The 21202-nt window shown below is 38.7% G+C and overlaps 2 protein-coding genes across 6 annotated transcripts in view; both read right to left on the bottom strand.

The window, feature by feature from the left end:
• Positions 1-4755: 4755 nt before the first annotated feature.
• On the bottom strand, positions 4756-10858 carry hus1 (HUS1 checkpoint clamp component). The gene is made up of 8 exons (XM_005811706.2): positions 10725-10858; positions 10119-10246; positions 8978-9154; positions 8612-8719; positions 8416-8490; positions 7604-7703; positions 7138-7272; positions 4756-6448 (listed from the first exon to the last, which is right to left on the bottom strand). Exons 1-8 carry the CDS (start codon positions 10774-10776, stop codon positions 6366-6368), a joined length of 858 nt encoding a protein of 285 aa, XP_005811763.1. The 5' UTR covers positions 10777-10858; the 3' UTR covers positions 4756-6365.
• A 655-nt stretch (positions 10859-11513) lies between these two features.
• Positions 11514-21202, bottom strand: part of LOC102219678 (NACHT, LRR and PYD domains-containing protein 3-like) — a 32986-nt gene continuing 23297 nt past the window's right edge. For 3 of the 5 annotated variants that reach the window (XM_023326154.1, XM_023326155.1, XM_023326156.1), the window contains exons 9-13: positions 19183-19350; positions 18875-19051; positions 16683-16859; positions 15282-15434; positions 11514-12315 (exon numbers count right to left, since the gene is read on the bottom strand). In XM_023326154.1, the coding sequence (XP_023181922.1) occupies positions 12309-12315; positions 15282-15434; positions 16683-16859; positions 18875-19051; positions 19183-19350 (682 nt within the window). In that variant the 3' untranslated portion in view covers positions 11514-12308. Of the gene's footprint in view, positions 12316-15277; positions 15435-16682; positions 16860-18874; positions 19052-19182; positions 19351-21202 lie in introns of those variants that run through there. The other 2 variants (XM_023326157.1, XM_023326158.1) reach the window with 2 other exon arrangements.

The following is a 21202-nucleotide window of genomic DNA, read 5'->3' as shown; positions in this document are numbered from 1 at the left end:
TTGAGTCTTGAAAAAGCCTCGACCCAGTTTGTTCAACGAGAAACATAACAATCTAAGACCAAGACTGAGGCCAACACCTGGAAAATAACCAGATCATGACCGGTCTTGAGCCCTCCGTCCCTGGTTTCTACTTGTTCTTGTTTCCATGGGAACGGTCCCTGTGGAGGGCTGCCCAAGTCGGGTCCATCAGATCTGGACAGTAGCAGCTGATCGTTCAGGTGATCAGTCGGCTGGAAAGACTTTGAGAAGTGGATGGATGAAACTTGGCCCAGTTTCTAGAGTCAGAACCGAGTTCTGATGGTTCTACTTAACGGGTTCTACTGACCCACAGATCAACAAAACTAAGCAGAGATGAAGAGAAAGCCCATTTGGTTCTGTGCAGTTTGACCCAGATGTAAAAATCTGACTGATCTTTGTCTCCACCAGCAGGAGGTTCAACTTTCTTTATTTCAACATTTCATAAGAACAAACTGAACCGTTCAGGTGGAAAATAAAGCAAATGCTGATCGCTACGTCTGATCTGAAAGCGGGAAAAAAAACAACTCACCAACACTTTTTCAGCAGCAACATTTTCAAACTCTGCTCAGTATGAGGCTCCATCTGGTGGCTGAACAGGGAACAACACCTGTGCATTTCCTGCCAGTGGCAGCAGATCCATCATCATCTGCAACATTAGGGAACATTTTTCAACCATCCAGAACTTAGAACCATTAACAGGATCCAAACTCCACAAACATGGAGCTGGAAGCAGCTCAAAAACACAGAAACAGAAACAACAGTCCAACTGGGACATCAACTCAGACCCTGGAACACAGATTAAGTTTGAATCCCATTTTCTACCCTGGATTAGCAAGAAGTGGGAAGGTCCAGTATTTACTGCGACATGGAAGTGGGAAGAGCTTTCAGCACAACATGATGTTCATTCTGATGTATAAAATCCATGAAAAATAAATGAAATATTTCTAAATCAACCTATTTTAGAGTTGCAAAAATAATCAGGTTTAGTCTGATATTCTTTAATTTCATTGCCAGATCTCAAATACAGAAAATTGTGAAACTGATTAATTTCTCTGGTCAAATATTTGATTGTCTCAAGAAGAGGAAAAAGCACTGATGTGTCAGTTTTCATGGATTTTGATGGGTCATGTTTGAATCTTAAGCAGAAGAAAATGAAGTGAGTCGACATCTGCTGCTGCTTGATGACGGTTCCCAGAACATTTATGGTTCCTTCACAGGTTCTGCTTCTGTGTAAGGACTTTAGGCCACTAATGATGTGTCTGGGACTAGAGTGAAGGACACAGAGATAGAGACCAATATGGACACAGGTACAGAGGACACAAAGAGAAATGGGATTCAGACCTTTCAAACTAAGAGCTTTCAGCTGCATTAACAAACTCAGAGATGTTCTCCATGAGGAAAATCTTCTGTCTCAGCAACCATTGTAACAAAACTCTGCTGGATCTGAAGTTGGTTTTGTTGGTCCCCCCTCCAGAACCAGCTGACCCAGTTCTGCTGTTAGCTACCATTAGCTCTCTAGCTACCTAAACATGGCATCAACAGGGAGAACCAGAAACTTCTAATTATGAAACATGTCAGCAACCGCTGAGCGATTTCTAAAGGAAGAATAATGATGGGAAGGCTCCCTGGTAACATGACATTAAAGGTCAAAGGTCAGGGTTTGCTGGAAAAGGAGAATTAACACTAGAAACATGAACTCTAAAGTCTGATCTGAAAGTTTTGAATGTTCAGGATGACGTCAGGGACATTTCCTGAAGCTGTTAAGCTGAAACCTTCCCCTCAGTCTGTGGAACTTCAGCTTGTCTTCACTGGTCTCAGAACTTTGAAGCCTTTTCTTCGCAGACTTTTCTCCCAGAACAGTTTGGTTCTCCACCATCGCTGGGCTGAGAAGCAGCTCCTTTTGTGCTGCTCTGCTTCTAAAGCCACAAACATGCAGAGACAGAAAAAGTCAGGGTTCAACATTTTACAGTGATGGCACTAACATTTGACTAAAACTCTCAGCAAAAGAGGACTTCTACCCTGAACAGCTTCAGATTCATGAGTTATAATAAAATAATCCAGAAAAGAGTTCTATAATTGAGAACCAGCCAGATCTTCACCAACCTCATAGTGAATCCTCCCTGTCCTCTAGACGGCTGGTTTGCTGCTGTGAGTCTTCTTATGTTGTTTTAGATAACGGGACAGCTTGAACGTCTTCCCACACTGCTCACAGCTGTATGGTTTCTCCTCACAGTGGATCTTCTGGTGGGCTCTGAGGCGGTCAGTTCGGCTGAAGACTTTCCCACACTGCTCACATTTGTATGGTTCATCTCCAGTGTGGCTGTGTTGATGAGCCACTAAGGATATCTTCCGAATGAAGAGTTTCCCACAGAGACCACAGCAGTATGGTATTCCTTCCCTGTGGATGATCTGATGTGCTTTCTGCTGGTCCCACGTAGTGAATGTTCTCCCACATGTATCACAGGAGAACCTTCTGTCAGTGTGGAGGAAGCTGTGTCTTTTTAAGTTTCCTTCTTGACTGAATGATTTTCCACACTTCCCACACCAAAATGATTTAACTCCAGTGTGAACCCTCTGATGTCTTGTGAGATTTGATTTGGTGTGGAAAGCCTTCCCACACTGTTCGCAGATGAAACATCTCCCCTGAATATGAATGCTCTGATGTGCTTTTAACTTGTGTCTTGTTGTGAAACACTTTCCACATTCTTCACAGTTGTGGGGTTTAACTCCAGCGTGGACAAGCTGATGGGTTCTGAGGTCAGTCTTACGAATAAAACCTTTACCACACTCATCGCAGACAAATGGCTTCTCAGCAACGTGGAGGAGGAGATGTTTCTTTAAGGAGGTGCTTACTATGAAACATTTTCCACACAGGTCACATCTGTAGGGGTTTAATCCACTGTGAAACATCTGGTGGTCTCCAAAGTGAAGACGATTTGCAAAGGTTTTCCCACACTCATTGCAAGAGTATCGTCGTAGTTTAATGTGTCGGCGTTTATGGGCATTCAGGTTTAAAGAATTTCTAAAAGTCTTTCCACACTGATCACAGGAGAAATGTTTTTCTGGATCTCCTGAGTGGGTTTGCTTATGGAGATAAATGCTTGATTTATGGCTGAACGTCTTTCCACACTGGTCGCATCTGAAAGGTCTTTCGTCAGTGTGGACAACACTGTGGGCTTTTACTTGCTTTTCTGTGCGGAAGCTTTTTCCGCAGTCATGACAGGTGAATGACTTAACCTCACTGTGGATCAGCTGATGTTTTTCTAGGTCTGTGGAAGAGATGAACTCTTCCCCACACTTCTCATAGCTGCATGGTTTCACCTCAGAGTGACTATTCTGTTGCATTCTGAAGACCTTTGCAGAGGAAACAGATTTCGACACCGGTAACAGATCTTTAATGTTGATCTATTTTTGTTGTTGTTCTGAAAGTTCTGAGGTTTTACTCCATTCCAGCTCTGATTTTCCTATAGAGACAGAGTCACAGGAACAGATCTGATCAGTGGGATTAAAGTTTTCTTTACGGTTTCTTAAATCTTTAACCCATAATGAAAAAGTCTTGTTTGCAGGTTGACTGAGGAGTTACATATCTTGCTGTGAATGTGTAGTTACAGGTATGTTATGATCTGAGGACATACATTGCAAATTAGCTAAGGCTATAAATGCCATAATGCTCAGTATTTGCATATGTAACAGTTGTCCCCATGCCGATAAGAAAGAAGGAACAAGTATGGCATTTTATATTTGTGAAGCCAATTGATCCCAATATCAACACTGAAAAAGGGCAAAGCATGTCAGATACACCAACACCAAGAACACACTTTGAGACAGTAGTAAGGCCTCTAGAGGAGAACCAATCATGAGTCTGAACAAGATCTGGCTCAGCAATAAGCCGTCCGACGTCAAATATTGATAAGTCATAAAATCACAATGAAAAAGTGTCTGAGTTAATATCAACATGTATATTAAAATCAACAGAAACAAGAACAGAATTAAAATCTATTGTGCCCTTAGAAAAAGGTTCAGTGCATTCAATTGAAAAACTAATTTTAAATCTTAATAAACATTAATTACTGCAGGAGCAGCTAAGTAATAAAACGCACAGGAGGAACCAAGTAAGACATATTTTTGTGATATAAATTATGTGAAAATATGGCAGCAACATCAGCACCTTTCCCATCAGGCATTGGATACATAACGTACAAATAAAAAGTTTAGCAGAGACGCTTAAATTAATTTAATGTGGCCTCTATCCTCAAGTAAAGTGTCTGTAGGAGAATGCAGCCAAGCTTATGGAATGTTATATAATTTGTGATGAAGGTTTATTATTAACAGGTCAAACAATAAAAGTGTCAAACTTAGATACATTTTCTAGTAAGTCAGCTGAGGATGATTGTGACCTGCTGTCATTTAAATTGTAGGGGAAACTAAATTTTATGGCCAAAAATATTATTAGACTTATTTATACTGAGATATGAGGATTATTTTATTGGCTCTCGCTGTTTTAAACATCAGGACATGAAAGATGAACAAACTGAATAAATGTTCAACATACCAGTTTGTTCCCTTCATATTTAGATGTTGGCCAGTCATTCTGTTCAAGATAAGTTCTTTAAAAATTATCTAAATTTGCTAGAGAAGCACAAGTCTATTAACAAATTAAAGTTTTAAATTACAACAAACAAAATTCAATAAATTAGAGATTATCAACTGATTAACTAATCAGTTAACCTGCCACATGATCCAAACCTTTATGAACTTTATAATTGAAGCAGAATCAAATCTGCTGCTGCAGATTAAATCTTAATGCTGACTGATAAATGAAGTTTTATGTTAAAATATATTCAAACCCCCAGCATATTTCCTTCTGTTGGTGTAATTTATGCTAACATACTAGTCATGGTAAACGTGGATCATGTGAAGTGTTTGGGGACAGATGCTGACAGATGTGATGATGATCCATTTGGCGGTTTTGAAGACGCCATGTTGGTTCCGTAGCGGCTCAGTTGAGACTAACTGGCTGGAAACGACCCACCAAACAGCTGGAGCATCAGAACTTTATCAGCATCCATCTGATAAAGTTTACAATAGTTTATGAGACAAACTAAAGGAACCACAGACAGACGATGCTTACTTTCATATATTCACACACAATCTGTCATTTCGCGCCTGTTAGCCTAGCATGCTAACTTAACTTCCAGTTCTAACACTTTCTGCTTCCAGCTGCTGAGAAACTCTCTCTGAAGCAGCTTTCTATCGGCAGTAACATTGCTGATCACCAGGTTAAATAACGGACTTTAACTTTGGGGCGTAAACAGCAGATCATCCAGATTTAAATCTTTGCTAGCAGTAAAACTAGCTAGTGATTCTCCTGCCGTTGTGTGTTTAGCTGCTGTTATAAAAGTTCATTTGTTAAAAACTCACATCTTCTCTGAACTTCAGTTTTCTCCAGCAGAAGTGAAGGAATCCTGCAGCAGCTGAAGAAAGTCTCTGCTCAGGCTAACGTTAGCATGGTGGGCTAACTTTGGACGAGTTCAGCTAATAAACTGAAGCTGAACATTTTCTTCTTCTTCTGATGCTGTAAAATGGCGGTTTGCAGATCAACTCCACAGGAGCAACACCGCCACCTACTGACCAGAAGTGTGGAAAGGAGATAACAGAAGAAATAAAACTAATTCATATTTCTTTATCAAATATTTTTTTGAAGACAAATAAGTTGTCTAATAACCCCCCTCCCCCACTACTTTCTTTCTTCTTCTCTTGTGTTTTATTGGCGGTTGGCAAAACAACTTACTGGGCTGCAGGAAATTAACAGAAAAAATAAAACAAGTTTCTCTCTAAAATATTTGTTTTTCAAAAATTAATCTTCTGTTTTAATCATTTTAATAATAATTCGTTTTTATTTAACCCTTATTAATGATTGTTTTGTATTCAGACTCAATGTTGGATTTGAAGTTATGCTGCTGCAGTTCAAACAGCCTCCATCAGAGGAAGGGTGGAGGAGAGCTGGTGCCTCTCCAGCAGTCACTGGGTGAGAGGCGGAGAACAAGCTGGACGGGTCAGCGGTCCATCACAGGGCAAAGCAGGAACACATGGAGGTTTTCTGGATCCAGCAGATTTAAAATCTACAGAATTTAATCAGAAACGATTCAGACACTGAATCTTCATCTCTGTATAAAAATAAAACATTTCATGAATAGAGCAGCAGCTCAGTTCAGCAGGTAAAGTCTTCATAAAGTCTGGATGGAGGTTCTGAATCTGCTCCTCCGGGTCCAGTAGAGAAAAAACGTTCCAGCTCCCACTGAACCCGACCAGAACCAGATTATCTGCAGAGGATCAGATGATCTGGTTCAGGCCACAGCAGGGATGAAATACTGCAGAGAAACGTCTTCATGGAGCAGGACGAGGTGGACCACGTTCTGATGGACAATATCTGAGGAGACAACAACCAGGACACTTTAACTGCTGCAGAAGAACTTCAGTCCAAAACGGACCGGCTGTCCGGGTCCAACAGAACTCCAACACTACAGCCGAAAACGACCCATAAATGGAGGTTTGTGGTTCTGGATGAACATGAACTGCTGCTTTCATGGACAAACCATAAATAATAACTTTATGTTTTGTGCATTTTTTGGAAAATTGATCCGACTGAGTTATTCCTCCCTGGGATCACAAATCAGATATTCCTATTTTCTAACAACGGCACAGAATTTTCTCTTATTTTACACAATTATTATAGTTATAATTATTGTTAATCATTTTTATTATATTGTTTTAACACTTTAATAAGTTTTGTTTTTGTGTGATGCTGTTGTTACACCAGATTCTTCCTTTCACAAGTCAATAAAGGCAGTTTCTATTCTATTCTATTCTATTCTATTCTATTCTATTCTATTCTATTCTATTCTATTCTATTCTATTCTATTCTATTCTATTCTATGTTCCCTGTTTTATGAACACAGAACTGCAGATAAAACTTCATGTTCATGATGTCGTTGATGTTCTTCCATCATTTTCTGGTTTCCTTCGCATCACTTCCTGTTTAGCTGCTCTTCCTGGAACAAGAGACTCAGAAATAAATTTGTCTCCTTTTGTCTTCATGAGGACGGCTGTGGGACTCACTGCACAGGGCCTTGCTGGGGTTGACCTGCTGACCCATGAGGAACTGCTGCAGCTTCCTGATGTCCACCGTGACCTCTGCCATGACCTCTGGGTCTCTGCTCTGAGACGGACCGCCGTCCTGGGAGGAGTCATCGCCTGCAGAGACACAGGGACACTCAGTCAGTCTCTGTCTTCTCTGATCCAATCAGATCACATTTAACCCTGAAGACAGAAGGTTCTGAAGAAACCAGAACCAGAACCAGGACCAGGACTTCAGTCTGGAGAGGAGAAGTCATGTTTTCTCCTTTAGCTCCTTTTATGAAACCAACATCTGAGCTAAAAGCTGCTGAGGTTTTTTTTCAGAAGTAAATAAATCAGCACCAAGCGGCTCAGATTCATCCTGAAGGAACCTGAGCTGCAGGAAGCTGAGGCTGAAGTCTGGGAGCAACAGCTAGCAGATGATTCTGATGATTCCAGATGTTTTTACCCCATGCTGGGTTCCCCAGGTCTTTGAAGTGAGTGGTGACAGAAACCAGATCGGTCTGGATCTTCAGGTTCATGTCTCCGTTCAGGTTGGCCTCCATCACCTGAAAACACAGAAACTTTCCTGAAAACGTTTGTTTTCTCCACATGATGAACTAGAAGATTCCAGAACATCGAACCTCCGGATGAGGAGAGGAGACTCGGATTATTCTCTGGAATAAAACGAGTCAGAAAGACTAAATACGGAGGAACAAGTTTAGTCTTTTACAGGTTTGGTTCTAAATATTAAAGCTGCAGAACAAAATGAAAGAAACTCCTGATCAGTGAAATTTGGCTCCACCGTTTTGGACCGTCAGGAAATTATGATTATGAAAATCTGAATATTTTCCCAGAAGTCTTCAGGAAAAAAAATAAAATAAAATATATATTTTAAAACTTACAGTTTGTTTTTCTCTCTCCTTTCAGAAAGTCTGAATTTTTCATGCTAAAACTTTTCTGAAGTTTTTCTTTGGCTGCTGATCTAATAATCTGTCTGTTAGAAAAAACCCAGTTAAGGCAACATGTTGTCTTGTTTCCATGGTAACTGATCTGGTTCTGGTCGGAGCTGAGCTCCACTGATCCAGACCATAACATGTGAAGCAGCAGGTACTGGTTTTACTGGGACGTCGTCTAGGAGACGAAACAGAACCAGACTGAGGCTCCATGAAGAGCTCTGATGCTGCAGCGCCATCTGGTGGCAGTTTGAGGAAAGGTTCTGACAGACAAACAGAACCGGGCTCCAACTGGACCTGGACCAGTCAGAGCTGGGAGTCCTACCAGGAAGTTAGAGAGGTTCTTCATCCTGTCCACCACGCTCTTCATCGTCTTCAGAGGAGGAAGGTAGACGCTCACCTGGAGAGAGAATCAGCAGGACGGATGAAGACGAGACGATTTCACCAGAGAAGAAGAATAAAAAGAAGAAGAAGAAGAAGAACGAACGCTGGGACTGAAAGACGACCCACAAGATCCTCACATCAAAGTCTGGAACGCCGGCTTCCTGGAATTCCTGCCAGAGTCTTCGAGGAATGACGTCGACGGGAACGTCGTGAGTGACGACTCTGCCGACGCTGGACAGGGTGGGCTGACGGGACACATGGAGGTCAGGGGTCAGAGGTCATCAGACAAACCACTGAACTTCATTCACTCTGAAGAAACAATTCATCAAATTACAGAGAAAAACTTTCAGAGGAGGGGTGCACTAACTTCTGACCCAGAGTCGGTCTGACCCAGCCTCTGGCCCGCAGCATCACAGTACCTGTGCCAGTCAGGTTCTGGTTCTGGTTCCTAGCGGGCTCTACATGCTCAGAGAACATCAGAACAGAACCAGAGTTCTGCTCACCAGCTCAGCAGCGACGGTCAGACAGGCGCAGTGCTTCCTGGTCAGCTTCAGCTTCACTGACTTGGCGGACTGAACCGTCTTCAGGGCCCGGCTCCAGGGTTCTGGACTCACCTCCAGGCAGATCTCCTGGACCTCAGAGGTCACGCCCTCCATCTGGTACTCCTGGAAGAAGTTGGCCTGCAGAACAGAACCGGTCACTAAACGTCTCAGTCAAAGGTCTGTCTGAGCTTTTCTCTCAGTTTCTGATCATTTGGAGAAAACTTTAGCTTTACTGTTTAGCTTTGACCTCTGACCTCCGATGAAAGCATCTGACCCAGTTGTTTCTAACAAAACCTTCCAGACTCTGATCATCTGCTGGTTGTGTTCAGTTCAAAACTCTCTGCGGTTCCTCTGGTTGGAGTCAGAATCAGATTTTATTTCTGTCCCACTGGTACGGCAAGCCGTTTTACCATAAAATCAGTTTCAACCCACTTACAGTCCAGATATCTGAAACTGGTTTCTGACAAAACGTTTTAGTGAAAGAAGATATCTCTGATTAGTTGGTGAATAATGTTACTACACAAAATTCCTATTTGAGATTTCTCTAATTACATTCTGATTAGTATAAATGAATTACTGACTATATCTTAAACACCTATTTCAAATACCGACAATTAAATTATGAGTAGTTATAAAGAAAGTTCCAAATATCTCGTTTTGTATTGTTAAATAGTAGTTAAATTTTACTAGTGAAAATTAAATTGCAGATATTGTGAAATCAAATAATAACAAGTCAAAACTAAATTAAATATCTGGGATTATAATATTGAAAGGAATTTGACTTGTCGAGATGTAATTTATCTTGAATTATTCTTACTAGTCAGAATGTAAACACAAACATCTTAAATTACTATTCCTGATAGTCAAAATATAGTTGTAACTAATCAAATTGTATTGTTTAGATATCTAGAATGTAATTACAGATAATCAGATGAAACCTATGTTATGTTTAAAGGTCTGCCACAGAATCAGGGATCTTCTTCAGAGTCACCAGATTTTCCTGCAGCATCAGATGGAAACGCTGTAGGTTCCTCCAGCCAGAGACTGAAGGCTGAAGCAGCAGTTTGTGACTGAAGATGATCCGGGATGAAAACCATCGGACCTGCAGCAGCTGGCACCACATGCCGACTCCTCCGTTGGTCACTTTTCCCGGCAGGATGAAGAACAGGTGGTCCGGAGTCAGCCGCAGGACGCAGGTCTTGGTGAGCTTAGAGATGGTGGTCACCACTCCTGAACACAGAGGGTCAGATTCACGTAGACACACAGCTGATTTCAGGATCAGGCTAAATGCTGGAACCTGCAGGATGTCAGTATTTATGTCTGGGAAGATTCTCTGGAATTATTTCACAGATAAAATTCACATAAAGCCGCTGCTGTTGGATTAAATAAGAGTTTTATTTATTAACCAACGAACCAGACCACAGACTGAAAAACGGTGAGTTACATTTCTGATCAAAAAAACAACTGAACTTAAACTGATCGATCAACTTCATCTGTTTCCCCGGGAGGTTTATTAGTTAATAATCACAGTTAGTAACTGGAAGATTTTTTAGTTTAAGAGTTTTTCTAGCTGACCAAATATTTTAGAGAATAAACTGGGAGCTGTTAGTCACCGAAAGTTAACATTTCTATCACATTTTATCACACTAACCAGTTAACGCATTAGCATTTCAACAAGCTAACATGCTAACAGTTTAAATAGACTCACTGGTGAAGTGGTTCAAACAGGCGATGTCGGTTATTTTCCCCCGAAACTTCATTTTAACCTGAAAATGAAAAGTTTCTGAGGGATTTTAACTCCAGTTTAAATTCAGGAGCCAGACTGTTTGGTCCGTTTGCTAATACGGTTCGACGGAAACAGCGGCTTCTCCCCACCTGTCAAAGGTTCCTACTGACAGAAGAATGTTAACATTGAGCAGTTGGTGAATAATCTGAAGCTTTTAATATTGAATATCAGCTACAATTTAATTCATTAGAATACATGTTTTCAAAAGCTGCCATAAAATACATTTAAATAATGCAACATAAAAACATGCCAAAATAAAAGTGTTATACTAATGACTTTGTTTTCTCAATTGACAAAGTATTTGACACTTAATTCATTTTCGAAGATAATCCATTGTCTCTGTTTAATTTTTACTTAGGGTCATTATTTTTCTCATTTATCATCATCAATCATTATTATAATTTATCATCAAAATCACTTTCTGGACCTGCTCCAAAAAGTGTTTGACATTCTCACAAGAAGTTACTGGAGCAAATAAAACTTTATCTTTACTAAGTTTTAGATTTTAACTTTTATGAAGAATGAAATAAAAATATTTTATTTAAAATCACCAAAAAGTTTCATTCTCTAATTGAAGAAATCCTCATTAACTCACTGAGCTGTTTGCAGCAGCAGCAGATAAAATGTTGAGTTTATTTGCATTAACATCTAAAATATCATCAAAACATGCAAAAACTGAATCAGAATGAAGCAAACATGCAGCCCAGAATCTGTTGAATTGAGCTTTATTTCATATTTCTGGGTTACAGAATGAAAATGAATCACTGAGAAAAAGAGATAAACTTTACAGTTGAAACAAGTTCAGATCAAAACTTCACTAAAGGGTCTTAGAATGAATTAAATCTTTATTGATCCAAAGAGAAAAACAATATTAGACTAAATGACAGACATGAGAAAATAAATAGGATAATAATGTTTCAACTCAGTTCAGAGTCTGACTCTTTGATGCTTGTCAATGTTAAAATGATTATACATTTTTTTACTTTTACGTCCCAAAATTGTACCTCTTAAAAACTGAAATAAGAATCTGTCTAATTTGGTTCCACTTAGACATTAGAACCAAATCCTACAACGTTGATCTTTTCAACATTATATAGCAAACAGTAGTTTTTCAGATTCAATTTTTTTTATGCCCGTTTTTCCTAATATTTCCAGATTTTCTGAAGGTGAAAAACTAACCATATGCTATATTTGCTGAAAACAAACAGCTCAGTGTAATATGTTGGATGTTGGTGTTGTAGCCTTGACAAGGTCAAAAATCAATTACTGACTGTGATTCATTCTTATATTTGGAGCAATGAGTTAAAAATAAAATGTTACACTTTTTCTCTGGAGGTTATTATCTTTATTATCTTATGAAAGCATAATGAAAATTAAACTTTTTTTCCCCTTTCACCACCATAAATCTTTAATAATTTCAGACCAGGTCACAGATACATTTTTCATATTTTCAAACTGCTGTGGTATCAACCTCTGAGGATCATCAGGACACACCTCGACTTCTGATCACTTCCTGCAAAGACGAAAAGAAGCAACAGAGGAGATCAGTGATGGTTTCTAGTCTCTCTCCATCAGCTGCCAGCCAGTGATCCTGACCAGATGGAACATGAAGGACATCAGCCTTGTTCACAGCAGCTGTGGAGTGGAGCCAGATTCTTTCCTGGTCTTGGTCTCTGCCAAGCTAATTCTCAAATAAATTTATTATTTTATTTTTTACAATAAATAAGTGTAGTGTTGAGAATAAAACTAATTCTAAGTCAAACTCACATTGACTTGGTCACTGCCAAGCTAACTCCAGTCATTTTGCAGCATCAACTGTTGACACTTTTAGCTTCTCATTTTCTCCCATTGCCATGGTGATTTATGTTATCTGCCTTCTATTCTATTTTTATATACCAACACTCATACTTAACTCAGGAGTTGTGCCTGAATTAAAGGTCTGCATCCTTCAAAGGACCCGTCTATGTAGGACGGGTCCTTCACAGACCACCAATAAATGACGACTTTTATTCAGGAAAAGCTGTGAATTCGGACAGATCTAGCCTTCACCAACTGTCCCCGCCCCACCTCCGCGTAACTCTTGTTAACTTGACTCATAATTGAGTAACCTTGGAGATACCTGCAGTTCTGAAACCAAAAACTGACTATCAGAGGCGAGTAGGTTTACTCCGGGTATCCACATTCTACTCAGAGCATGTTAACCTTGCTTTCTGAAACAAGGTAGCTGCAGTCAGACTGATCAGAGAGCTGTGATAAAAAATCTAATCAGTTGTTAAATATTGAACTGAAAGAAAAAGCACTGCGATCAGATCTGATGCTAACCGCTTCATGAATGAGGAAGACTGCAGACATGTTGGAAGGCTGGACGCTGGAATCCAGCTCTACTTCCTGAGGGCTGGTTCACAAAAGTAGGAAAGCTCATGAAGCAGAGATTTTCCACATTTCCTGGTTGAATTAAGTCTGGACTCGATTTCACAAAAGCAGATCCCTTAACTAAAATACCACTAATTTATTTTGTTATTCAGTCAATATTACAAAGGTAGAACATACCATTAGAAATGTTATTATCCATGTGGGCATTATTCCTGTTTACGTTTCTGAAGACTGCTGCTGTTATAAGTTTGACAGAAATACCTTTAAAGGACTATTGCATCTGCTGTGGGGATTAGAGAAATGGCAGCTAAAGAAGTAAAGGTGTTGTAATCAAGACAGGCTGTGTAAGTTCTTGCATATTCCCCTGAATGAAAAATAACAAATTAATGATGAATTTTTAGGTTTTTAATGGCCATAAACCATCTTAACTTAAAAAAACATTTACAACTTAAAATAACTTTTGTTTTGGAATAAAAGTAAACAAATGCACAGTTTAAGTCACCATATTTAAAACATGCATTTATTTACAGTATAAACACACCTTGTGTTTATCAAAGGAGATGCCAATAACTAAATATATTTTATAAGCTCCGTTACCCTTTATCTTTTGACTTCTGGCTGCCACTAAACTGCCTTTGCACTATCAGTTAAAAAAGAAATTGTCCTTTCAAAACACAAAGCATCACAATTGAAGCAGGAAGTTAACCGTAGGTAAAACTAACACATTGTTGTCAACATTTTATCCACATACTTCCCAGACGTTGCAAAATGTTTTTATATTTAATCTAGATCTGTTGCCAGGTTTGCTCTGTACGAATATTGTTAAAATGTGGAACAAATAAAAGTAACATGAGTGAATCCGCTCTCAGTCACAGCATAATACTGAATACCACTATTCCTTTCTACATGTAAAGTTGTTTACTTGAGCAAATGATCAGGTATGATTATGACATTTCCTAGTTAAGAATGGTTTTGAAATGTATTTTTGTCATTTTAGCAGAAGTGTTGAACTGCCTTTGCTTGTATGCTGTTCATTTACTCCCTTTGGTGGCTAGATCATTTAGTTGAACAGCCTTGCCCTAAACATTCAATATTTTCTATTTACTCAAGGCAAAGTTTACCATTAGAAATTAAGGTTGCAGACCTTGAATCGGCATTGACTTTTTGTATTTTATTTTCAAATGATATATATTTGTCAACAGTAAATGAGGCTCTTCACCAGCTGAGAATCCTCAATCTATTTGGAAATATTCCAGTAGACCAGACAACTGAAGAGTCTGTAAATAAGGACAATTAAAACAACCACCAAAGGCTTCATTTTGAAAACCAGAGCAGATACCAGATAATATCTCACTTCACAAAACAGAATTCAGCATGTAAGGTTACGTAGGAACAAGATAGACAACAAGCCAACAGAGAGTATGAGACATTACGATCCAACAAGACATTACCAGCAACATTCCATGACACAATTTAAGAAATAGCACTTGAAGACATTATCAAGCTTCAGAAATCCACCTTGAAAGCACATACATATCTTTTTGGGTGTATCATAATAGTTTAACCAAGAACAGACCTTCAAATTAAACAGGTCTTGGTCCATACACTTGTCTCATGTTGGTTTTTCGCTCACTGCAGAAAGCAAACAAGTTTGCTCTTGCAAGAGAGTTGCAGAAATCAGGGCCAGCAGTTGATGATATTGAAGAATATTCTGCATGGATCATTGATGGAATGAAACTTGTTCAAAAACTAAAAGGCGATGGCGAGACTTGTCCTAACAGGTATGCTGACATTACTTAATACCTCTGTGTGTTATAGCTCAGCTTTTAACTCCATCAACTCCTGACAAGTTGATGGAGAGACTAGAGACCCTGGTACTAGGAGCAGGACTGTGCTGGTGAATCAGGCATTTTTTTAACCAACAGATCCCACTACGATCAAATCGACTGTTTTACCTCCTCCATAGTCACACCCAGCACAGGTATGCCCCAACACTGTTATCAGCCCCGTCCTTTACTCCATTTACCCATGACTGCAGAGCTACCCAGAACAGTAATGTCTTATTCAAATATGTGGATGCATGTTGGACTCCAACCATCTACTCACTTTAAAGTATTTACAAGACCCTTCAGCTGTTGAACATCTGGATCCTCCAGGTTGTTCTGACTCAGGTCTAGTAGTGTCAGATGAGACGGGTTGGACTTCAGAGCTGAGGTCAGAGAAGAACAGCTGATCTCTGACAAACTGCAGCGCCACAATCTGAGAAAACAAAATGTGAGCAACAGTCATTGAATATGAAACTATGGAGCAGAAGACGTTAAGGTAAGGTAATTTTATTTGTATAGCACATTTTCAGCAACAAAGCAGGTGAAAGTGCTTTACTCAAATTAGAGGGAAATACAAACAAAACAACAGAACCAAAGAAAGACTGAAAGGTAAGAAGTATAAAGCTAAATGTTGGTTCTCCATGTTTGATTCTTGTTCTGGGTTGCTAAGTAAAGAGGAGTTTCTCTAGGTCTTGCTCTGATAATAAAAGTATAAAGATAAGTGTTGGTCTAAAGCAGTACTTCTCAAAAGGCCGAGAAGCAGGACTTTATAATTCTCTTTATTCATTCATTCAAAACAATAAGCACCTGGTTACTAACCAGTTTTTTACAGTTTTAGAAAGTTCTACTGCAATGTCTAAAAATACATCCTAGTGAATCATTTACACTTTTTCTCTTTCAGATCGAGTAGTCTTGATTAAATGTTACTAATTGAGTTAATAGCTCAGACATGCAAACATGCTACAAATAAATCAAAATGTCCCAAAAGCATCGGTGGACTGGCAAAAGGGTTACCAGTCCACCGATGGGGATTGGATGGGGGGGATTCCAGCAGAAATGCATTTACTCATTGAGAATGTCAATGATGTTAAATTTGAGTCAACGGTTTAAGAAGGAAAAAATTTAAAGACTTTGTTTAGTATTTAAAGTTCAGTTTTTAAGGAACTGGCAAGTTTACTTTGTAAAAGTGTGAAGAATAATCTTCATAGCTATGAGTTTAATCTTTGGACTTTGTTTGAAAGTCTAATATATTGGTGAATATATTTTTGTTACTTCAGCAATTTACAATCATCACTCATTAACGTAAACCCCAATACAGGTGAAACTTTTCTCCAGAAACACCTTCCAAATCGTCCAGTTCGAGTGAGAGGTAGGGTGCAAACCACCCCGAGGTAAACGTGAGAGATGCAGCCAAGGCGCAGAGGAACCAGCGGTGTGATTGGTGCCCTGTTCAATGCATCACCTATAAACCCCATCTTTAAGGAATAATTCTGCTCTTCCCCTGAAATGCTCAATGCAGCAAAGATGCATGCAGGCAGGCTTGGTGTATTAAAAACCTATTATGATTTTTTTTTCTATTTCTTCTAAAACAGGCAGCAATTAGGCTGGTTGGGGGCAAATAAAGCTCAGCCCCCTGCCAGGCTTATAAATACACTGGGAGAAATCTTGCATGGTTTCTTACTTCAATGTCTGTAGCTTGCAGACAGACATTTGTAGGAAACCACAGAGCTCCTTCACTCCAGCATCTTTCAGGTCTTTGTTGTCACTGAGGTCCAGTTCGGTCAGATGGGAGGGGTTGGACTTCAGAGCTGAGGCCAGAGAAGAACAGCTGATCTCTGATAACCTGCAGTTCCTCAATCTAAAGAAAAAGATAAAAATATCTGAGGGTAAAGTCAGCTGGGTGCAGGCTAAAACACTAAGAAAAAGCATGTAAAAAATATATTTATATAAAAAAAAAAATCTAATTTTATCTCTATAGCACCTTTCAGCAACAAGGCATTTCAAATGCAAAGTCGTCAATGACAACATGGTGCTCCTTTAATTAAGGGGCTGCTGACTACAGTCATTAATCTCTTGCAGCTCCATCAGCATCTTGCTGAGACTACAAGAGAAATTCAAGAGAAAATAACCCATTTCTGAAAAATACTTCAGCTTTTTGAAAATTATATTAGTTGAAGTAATATGGAAACCACTTTGTGACTTTTAAAACTTTCTAAACTGCTTTTAATAGCAGTTTCAGAAGTTTTAAAATGATAGATTTGTGTTTAAATTCAGCTTATTAGTAAATTTGAGTTTTTTCCAGATGTGAAGGAAGCTCAGAGCTGATTGGCATAGCTTTAATGACTAGTCACCTGTTTTTGTTATTGGTTTTGGTCCGTAAGATAAAGGTTTTGAAGAAACACATAACCACTTATCACCATCATGTTGCCCCTAGTTAAACCAGTAACGAGCCATTGGATATAAAATCCCTGGCCCAGGTCCATTTACGTGTCCCGACCAAATGGTCTATATTTGATACGGAGATAACTCTCCACACTGTTGTGCAGTTGCATACTTTCTCCAGAGTACAATGCAGGAATGGATTATTTAGCAACAGAAAAATGTAATAACTTTAAAATTGATCCAAAGACACTGGATCAATTATTTCCATAAACTGCACTGCTGTGGGACGTCTACGTCCTTCTGCACAGGTCGCTTTGAAGTCATAAGTTGGTAACACAGAAGTTTGACTTTGGTCCCATAAAATTACTAGTATAAATTACCTTTAAAAAAATGTAAATAAATAAATCGGACTGCGGCTTGCGCATAGGCAAAAAAATAAAGAGAATTGAGTCACATTCAGTTGCTGCATGAACATGAGCTTAGATGAACGAATGCTGGACATGCCATGTATTTGAGTTGCTCCCCAGGGTTTTTGTGATGGGTTATATTTTATTGTACATGAACCCGTAAATGCATTTTATGACACCCTATTGTTTTACTGAATGAGCACCACACATTGGTCCCATTTGTAGCCAGAAGTGTTTTACAGTTTTATGCTCATACACTTGGCTTTCAACATTGAGAGAAAAATCAGTTATACTAATCTATTTTATTCTGTTTTAAATTAATACAATTGTTTTGTCTCACCTCTCTTTTAGTGCAATGTTACTAGTAAAAGTAGTTATCCAGGTATTAAAGCCCTAGCGCTTATTTTTCAGACAGTTGAGTTCCTGGACTAGTAAACCCAAGTTGTCAAAAAACCTTCTACAGACAATATGACAACCTTTCCTTTTGAAAACTATGTTTTTAGTGTCAAGGACTAAGAGTTATGATTCTGGTAAGAAAAACTAAGATTAATGCCATTATACAGGCTCAATGTTTCAAAAAGTAAAACAAAACGGGACAAAAACAAGAATATAGGTAAGGTGGAAACATTTTCCCATGAGGATTGGGCTTAAGTTTTGTCTGGAATGGTGTAAGAAGGTGGTTTGAAGCGAATCATAACATAAAAACAGCCCATATACTAAACTTTCCATCCATTGAGGAAATTGAATAACATAAAAACAGGAGTCAACAAGTGCTACTTGGAATTTGGACAAAACATTTTAGTATTAGTTGTGTTAAGCAATTTTAGTCGTTCTTTTTTTAATTTCATCAGCAGAAAAGGCTACCTTGTACACCAAAACTGCCAATCAACCTTATTAGAATTAACCCATGTGAAAATAAACCTGTATAAAATACCAATGAAAATTTAAGTAGGAATAAAACTGAATCTACAGTGAAGATCCGATGTGTCAATAAATATATCATTGCCCTTGTGTCAGCAGGTTAGTATTAACTGTGCTACACCTCATATTAATATCAGAGCAAATTTATAGAATGGTGTCTTACTTTAATATCCTTAGTTTACAGAGCGGACTCTTTAGAAAGCCAAACAGCTCATTCACTCCAGCATTTCCCAGGTCTTTGTTCTGACTCAGGTCCAGTTCTGTCAGTTGTGACGGGATCGACTTTAGAGCTGAACCAAGAAGTGCACAGCTGCGCTCTGACAAACTGCAGCCCCACAATCTAAATAAAAATAAAACATGATTCATTTTTTTAATTCTAAAGATATTAAAAGTATTAATGGGTGGTTAATAGGTTTGAGAGTAAGGTCTAATTTCTTATTTTAAGTACAAAACTAGAGAAGTGTGTCTTACCTAAGAGTCTTTAGTTTGTTGTTCTTCAGGAAAATGCAAAGCTTCTTCACAACATCATCAGTTAGTTTGTTCTTACTTATATCCAATTCTGTCAGATAGGAGAGGTTGGACTTCTTAGTCGAGACCAGAGAAACACAACTGGTCTCAGACAAACTGCAGTCTGCCAATCTTAATAAAAAGTGAAACATATGAGCCAAAGCGATACAAGTGAAAATCACATAAAATTACACCTATAAATCTGTGACTCCTATTCCAACAGTCATTGGCTACTAAGTACACCATGTACAGGTCACTAGTCAATGATAGGGCAACACAGAAACAGGAAAAATAATTATTCACACACACAATCAAGCCTAAGGTCTATTTTAGGGAGGACACGTAACCTCAGATGTATGTTTCTATACTATAAAAATAAAAACAAGGTATGCATGGAGAGGACATGCAAACTCTACCTTTATCTTTTCGAACAAAAAATTGTGTGGCATAATGTCTGTCCAGTGCATGGCTTTGTCTGCGTTAAAAACTGATAAAAGTTGATGCTAACTTGTACAGCACTCACAACAGGACCTGCTGACAGCCGAAAGCTGCAGAGGTACCAGAGAGCAAAAGCGTTAAAGGAGGAGGGATGAGCAGCGCCACACAAAGTTGTGTCAATCACAACTTTGTGTGGCCTCCTGGCTCTGATTGATTGTTCCTAGTTAGTTAGCACTGGGAGAATTTGGATTTAACAAAAGTGCAAAAAATTATATGTTCATATTTTTTGTTTGTCGTTTTTCAGGCTATTTTTCTGTGTTTAAGTATCGTCAACAGTGTGTTCCAGTAACACATAATTACCCAGTAATATTTTACTATTCCTGTCCACATCTTTTGCTATGAAAACACGGTGGGACTGCTCTGGCGCCCCGACCAGCTTAGCAAGTTTTCTGGAGGAAACGCTGTGCCATTGTGGCAGAAGCGCTCCAAAGTATGGTGTACATCTTACAAAAAAGACGGTACTAGGTTTAACTTCCAACATGTACAGAGCTTTAATCACAATGACTGTATGAAATACTTCATTGTATTTCATACCTTTATCTTTTTGAACAAAAAAATATGTGTGGGACAATGCCTGTCCAGTTCATGGACAGACATTGTGTGGTCAAACAGCTGACTACACAAACTGCATCTAATTTGCTCAAATGTAAAGTGTTTGATATATTGTCTACCAACAGTAGTGACTGAAGGTGAGCAGCTTCCAGCACAGAATCCTTTGCCATAAATGTCCCACATGATGTTGCAGCTCATGGTTATTGTGCTTCTCCTATGGACTTTAAGGGACACATTTTTAGGAGTGTTCAGAATGATTGGTCCAGATTTTCTCAATTTAGGTTGATCAACAATCTGTTGATAGTTACGTGTGAAACTAATCTTATCCATCAATCTCTTCTACTACCACAAGACACTGAGAGAGAGATGCTTTTAACAATAGTTGTCTTTCTGTTGCCAACTTTAAAACTTTTCTGCTACAACTAGTATAGAAATAAATCTGTGTAGGACAAAATCAGTCAGGCTTCTTAATTACTGGTGATCAGCCTGAAAACTGCAATGCGTGCTCTGCTACTTTCTTTTAATAACAGCAGTAATAAAAGTTGCTTCTGCTGCTTTTTGCAGGACACCAAATGAAGATGCCATTCATTTTCCATTAGATAATCAAATGATGTAATATTCATGCAATGCTGTATAAATCTCCAACTCAGATCAACATTTAGAGTCCTATTCAATAAATTACAATACAGGTTCCGATGAGGCTCATTTATCAGATTAAATGTGCCTTTAGAAAACAACCTTTAACCTTGTATTAAATATATTCTTCATTAGATTCCTTGAATGATTTGAGTACCTCAATTGAGGCAAGTGATCTTCCTTGAAGCTTTGTTAAACTATGTCTTATAATTTAGTGCATCTTGTTCCAGCTGGGTAAATATAAGTGTTGCACAAAGTTCTTGTTTCTGTTAGCAGCAAAGTCAAATTTTCAAGTTCG

The sequence above is a fragment of the Xiphophorus maculatus genome, chromosome 21, assembly GCF_002775205.1.
Source record: "Xiphophorus maculatus strain JP 163 A chromosome 21, X_maculatus-5.0-male, whole genome shotgun sequence".
Taxonomy (NCBI): domain Eukaryota; kingdom Metazoa; phylum Chordata; class Actinopteri; order Cyprinodontiformes; family Poeciliidae; genus Xiphophorus; species Xiphophorus maculatus.
Note: the sequence above shows the minus strand (reverse complement) of the source record. Positions and strands in the feature narration are given on the sequence as shown.

Excerpts from the sequence above, each read along its gene's own strand:
- hus1 (XM_005811706.2), bottom strand. The coding sequence starts at position 10,776 with ATGAAGTTTCGGGGGAAAATAACCGACATCGCCTGTTTGAACCACTTC. Across the intron at positions 9,155-10,118 it reads TGTGGTGCCAGCTGCTGCAG|GCCAACTTCTTCCAGGAGTA; the intron begins GTCCGATGGTTT and ends TCTGTTCTGCAG. Across the intron at positions 6,449-7,137 it reads CCCCAGCAAGGCCCTGTGCA|ATATTGTCCATCAGAACGTG; the intron begins GTGAGTCCCACA and ends TTGTCTCCTCAG.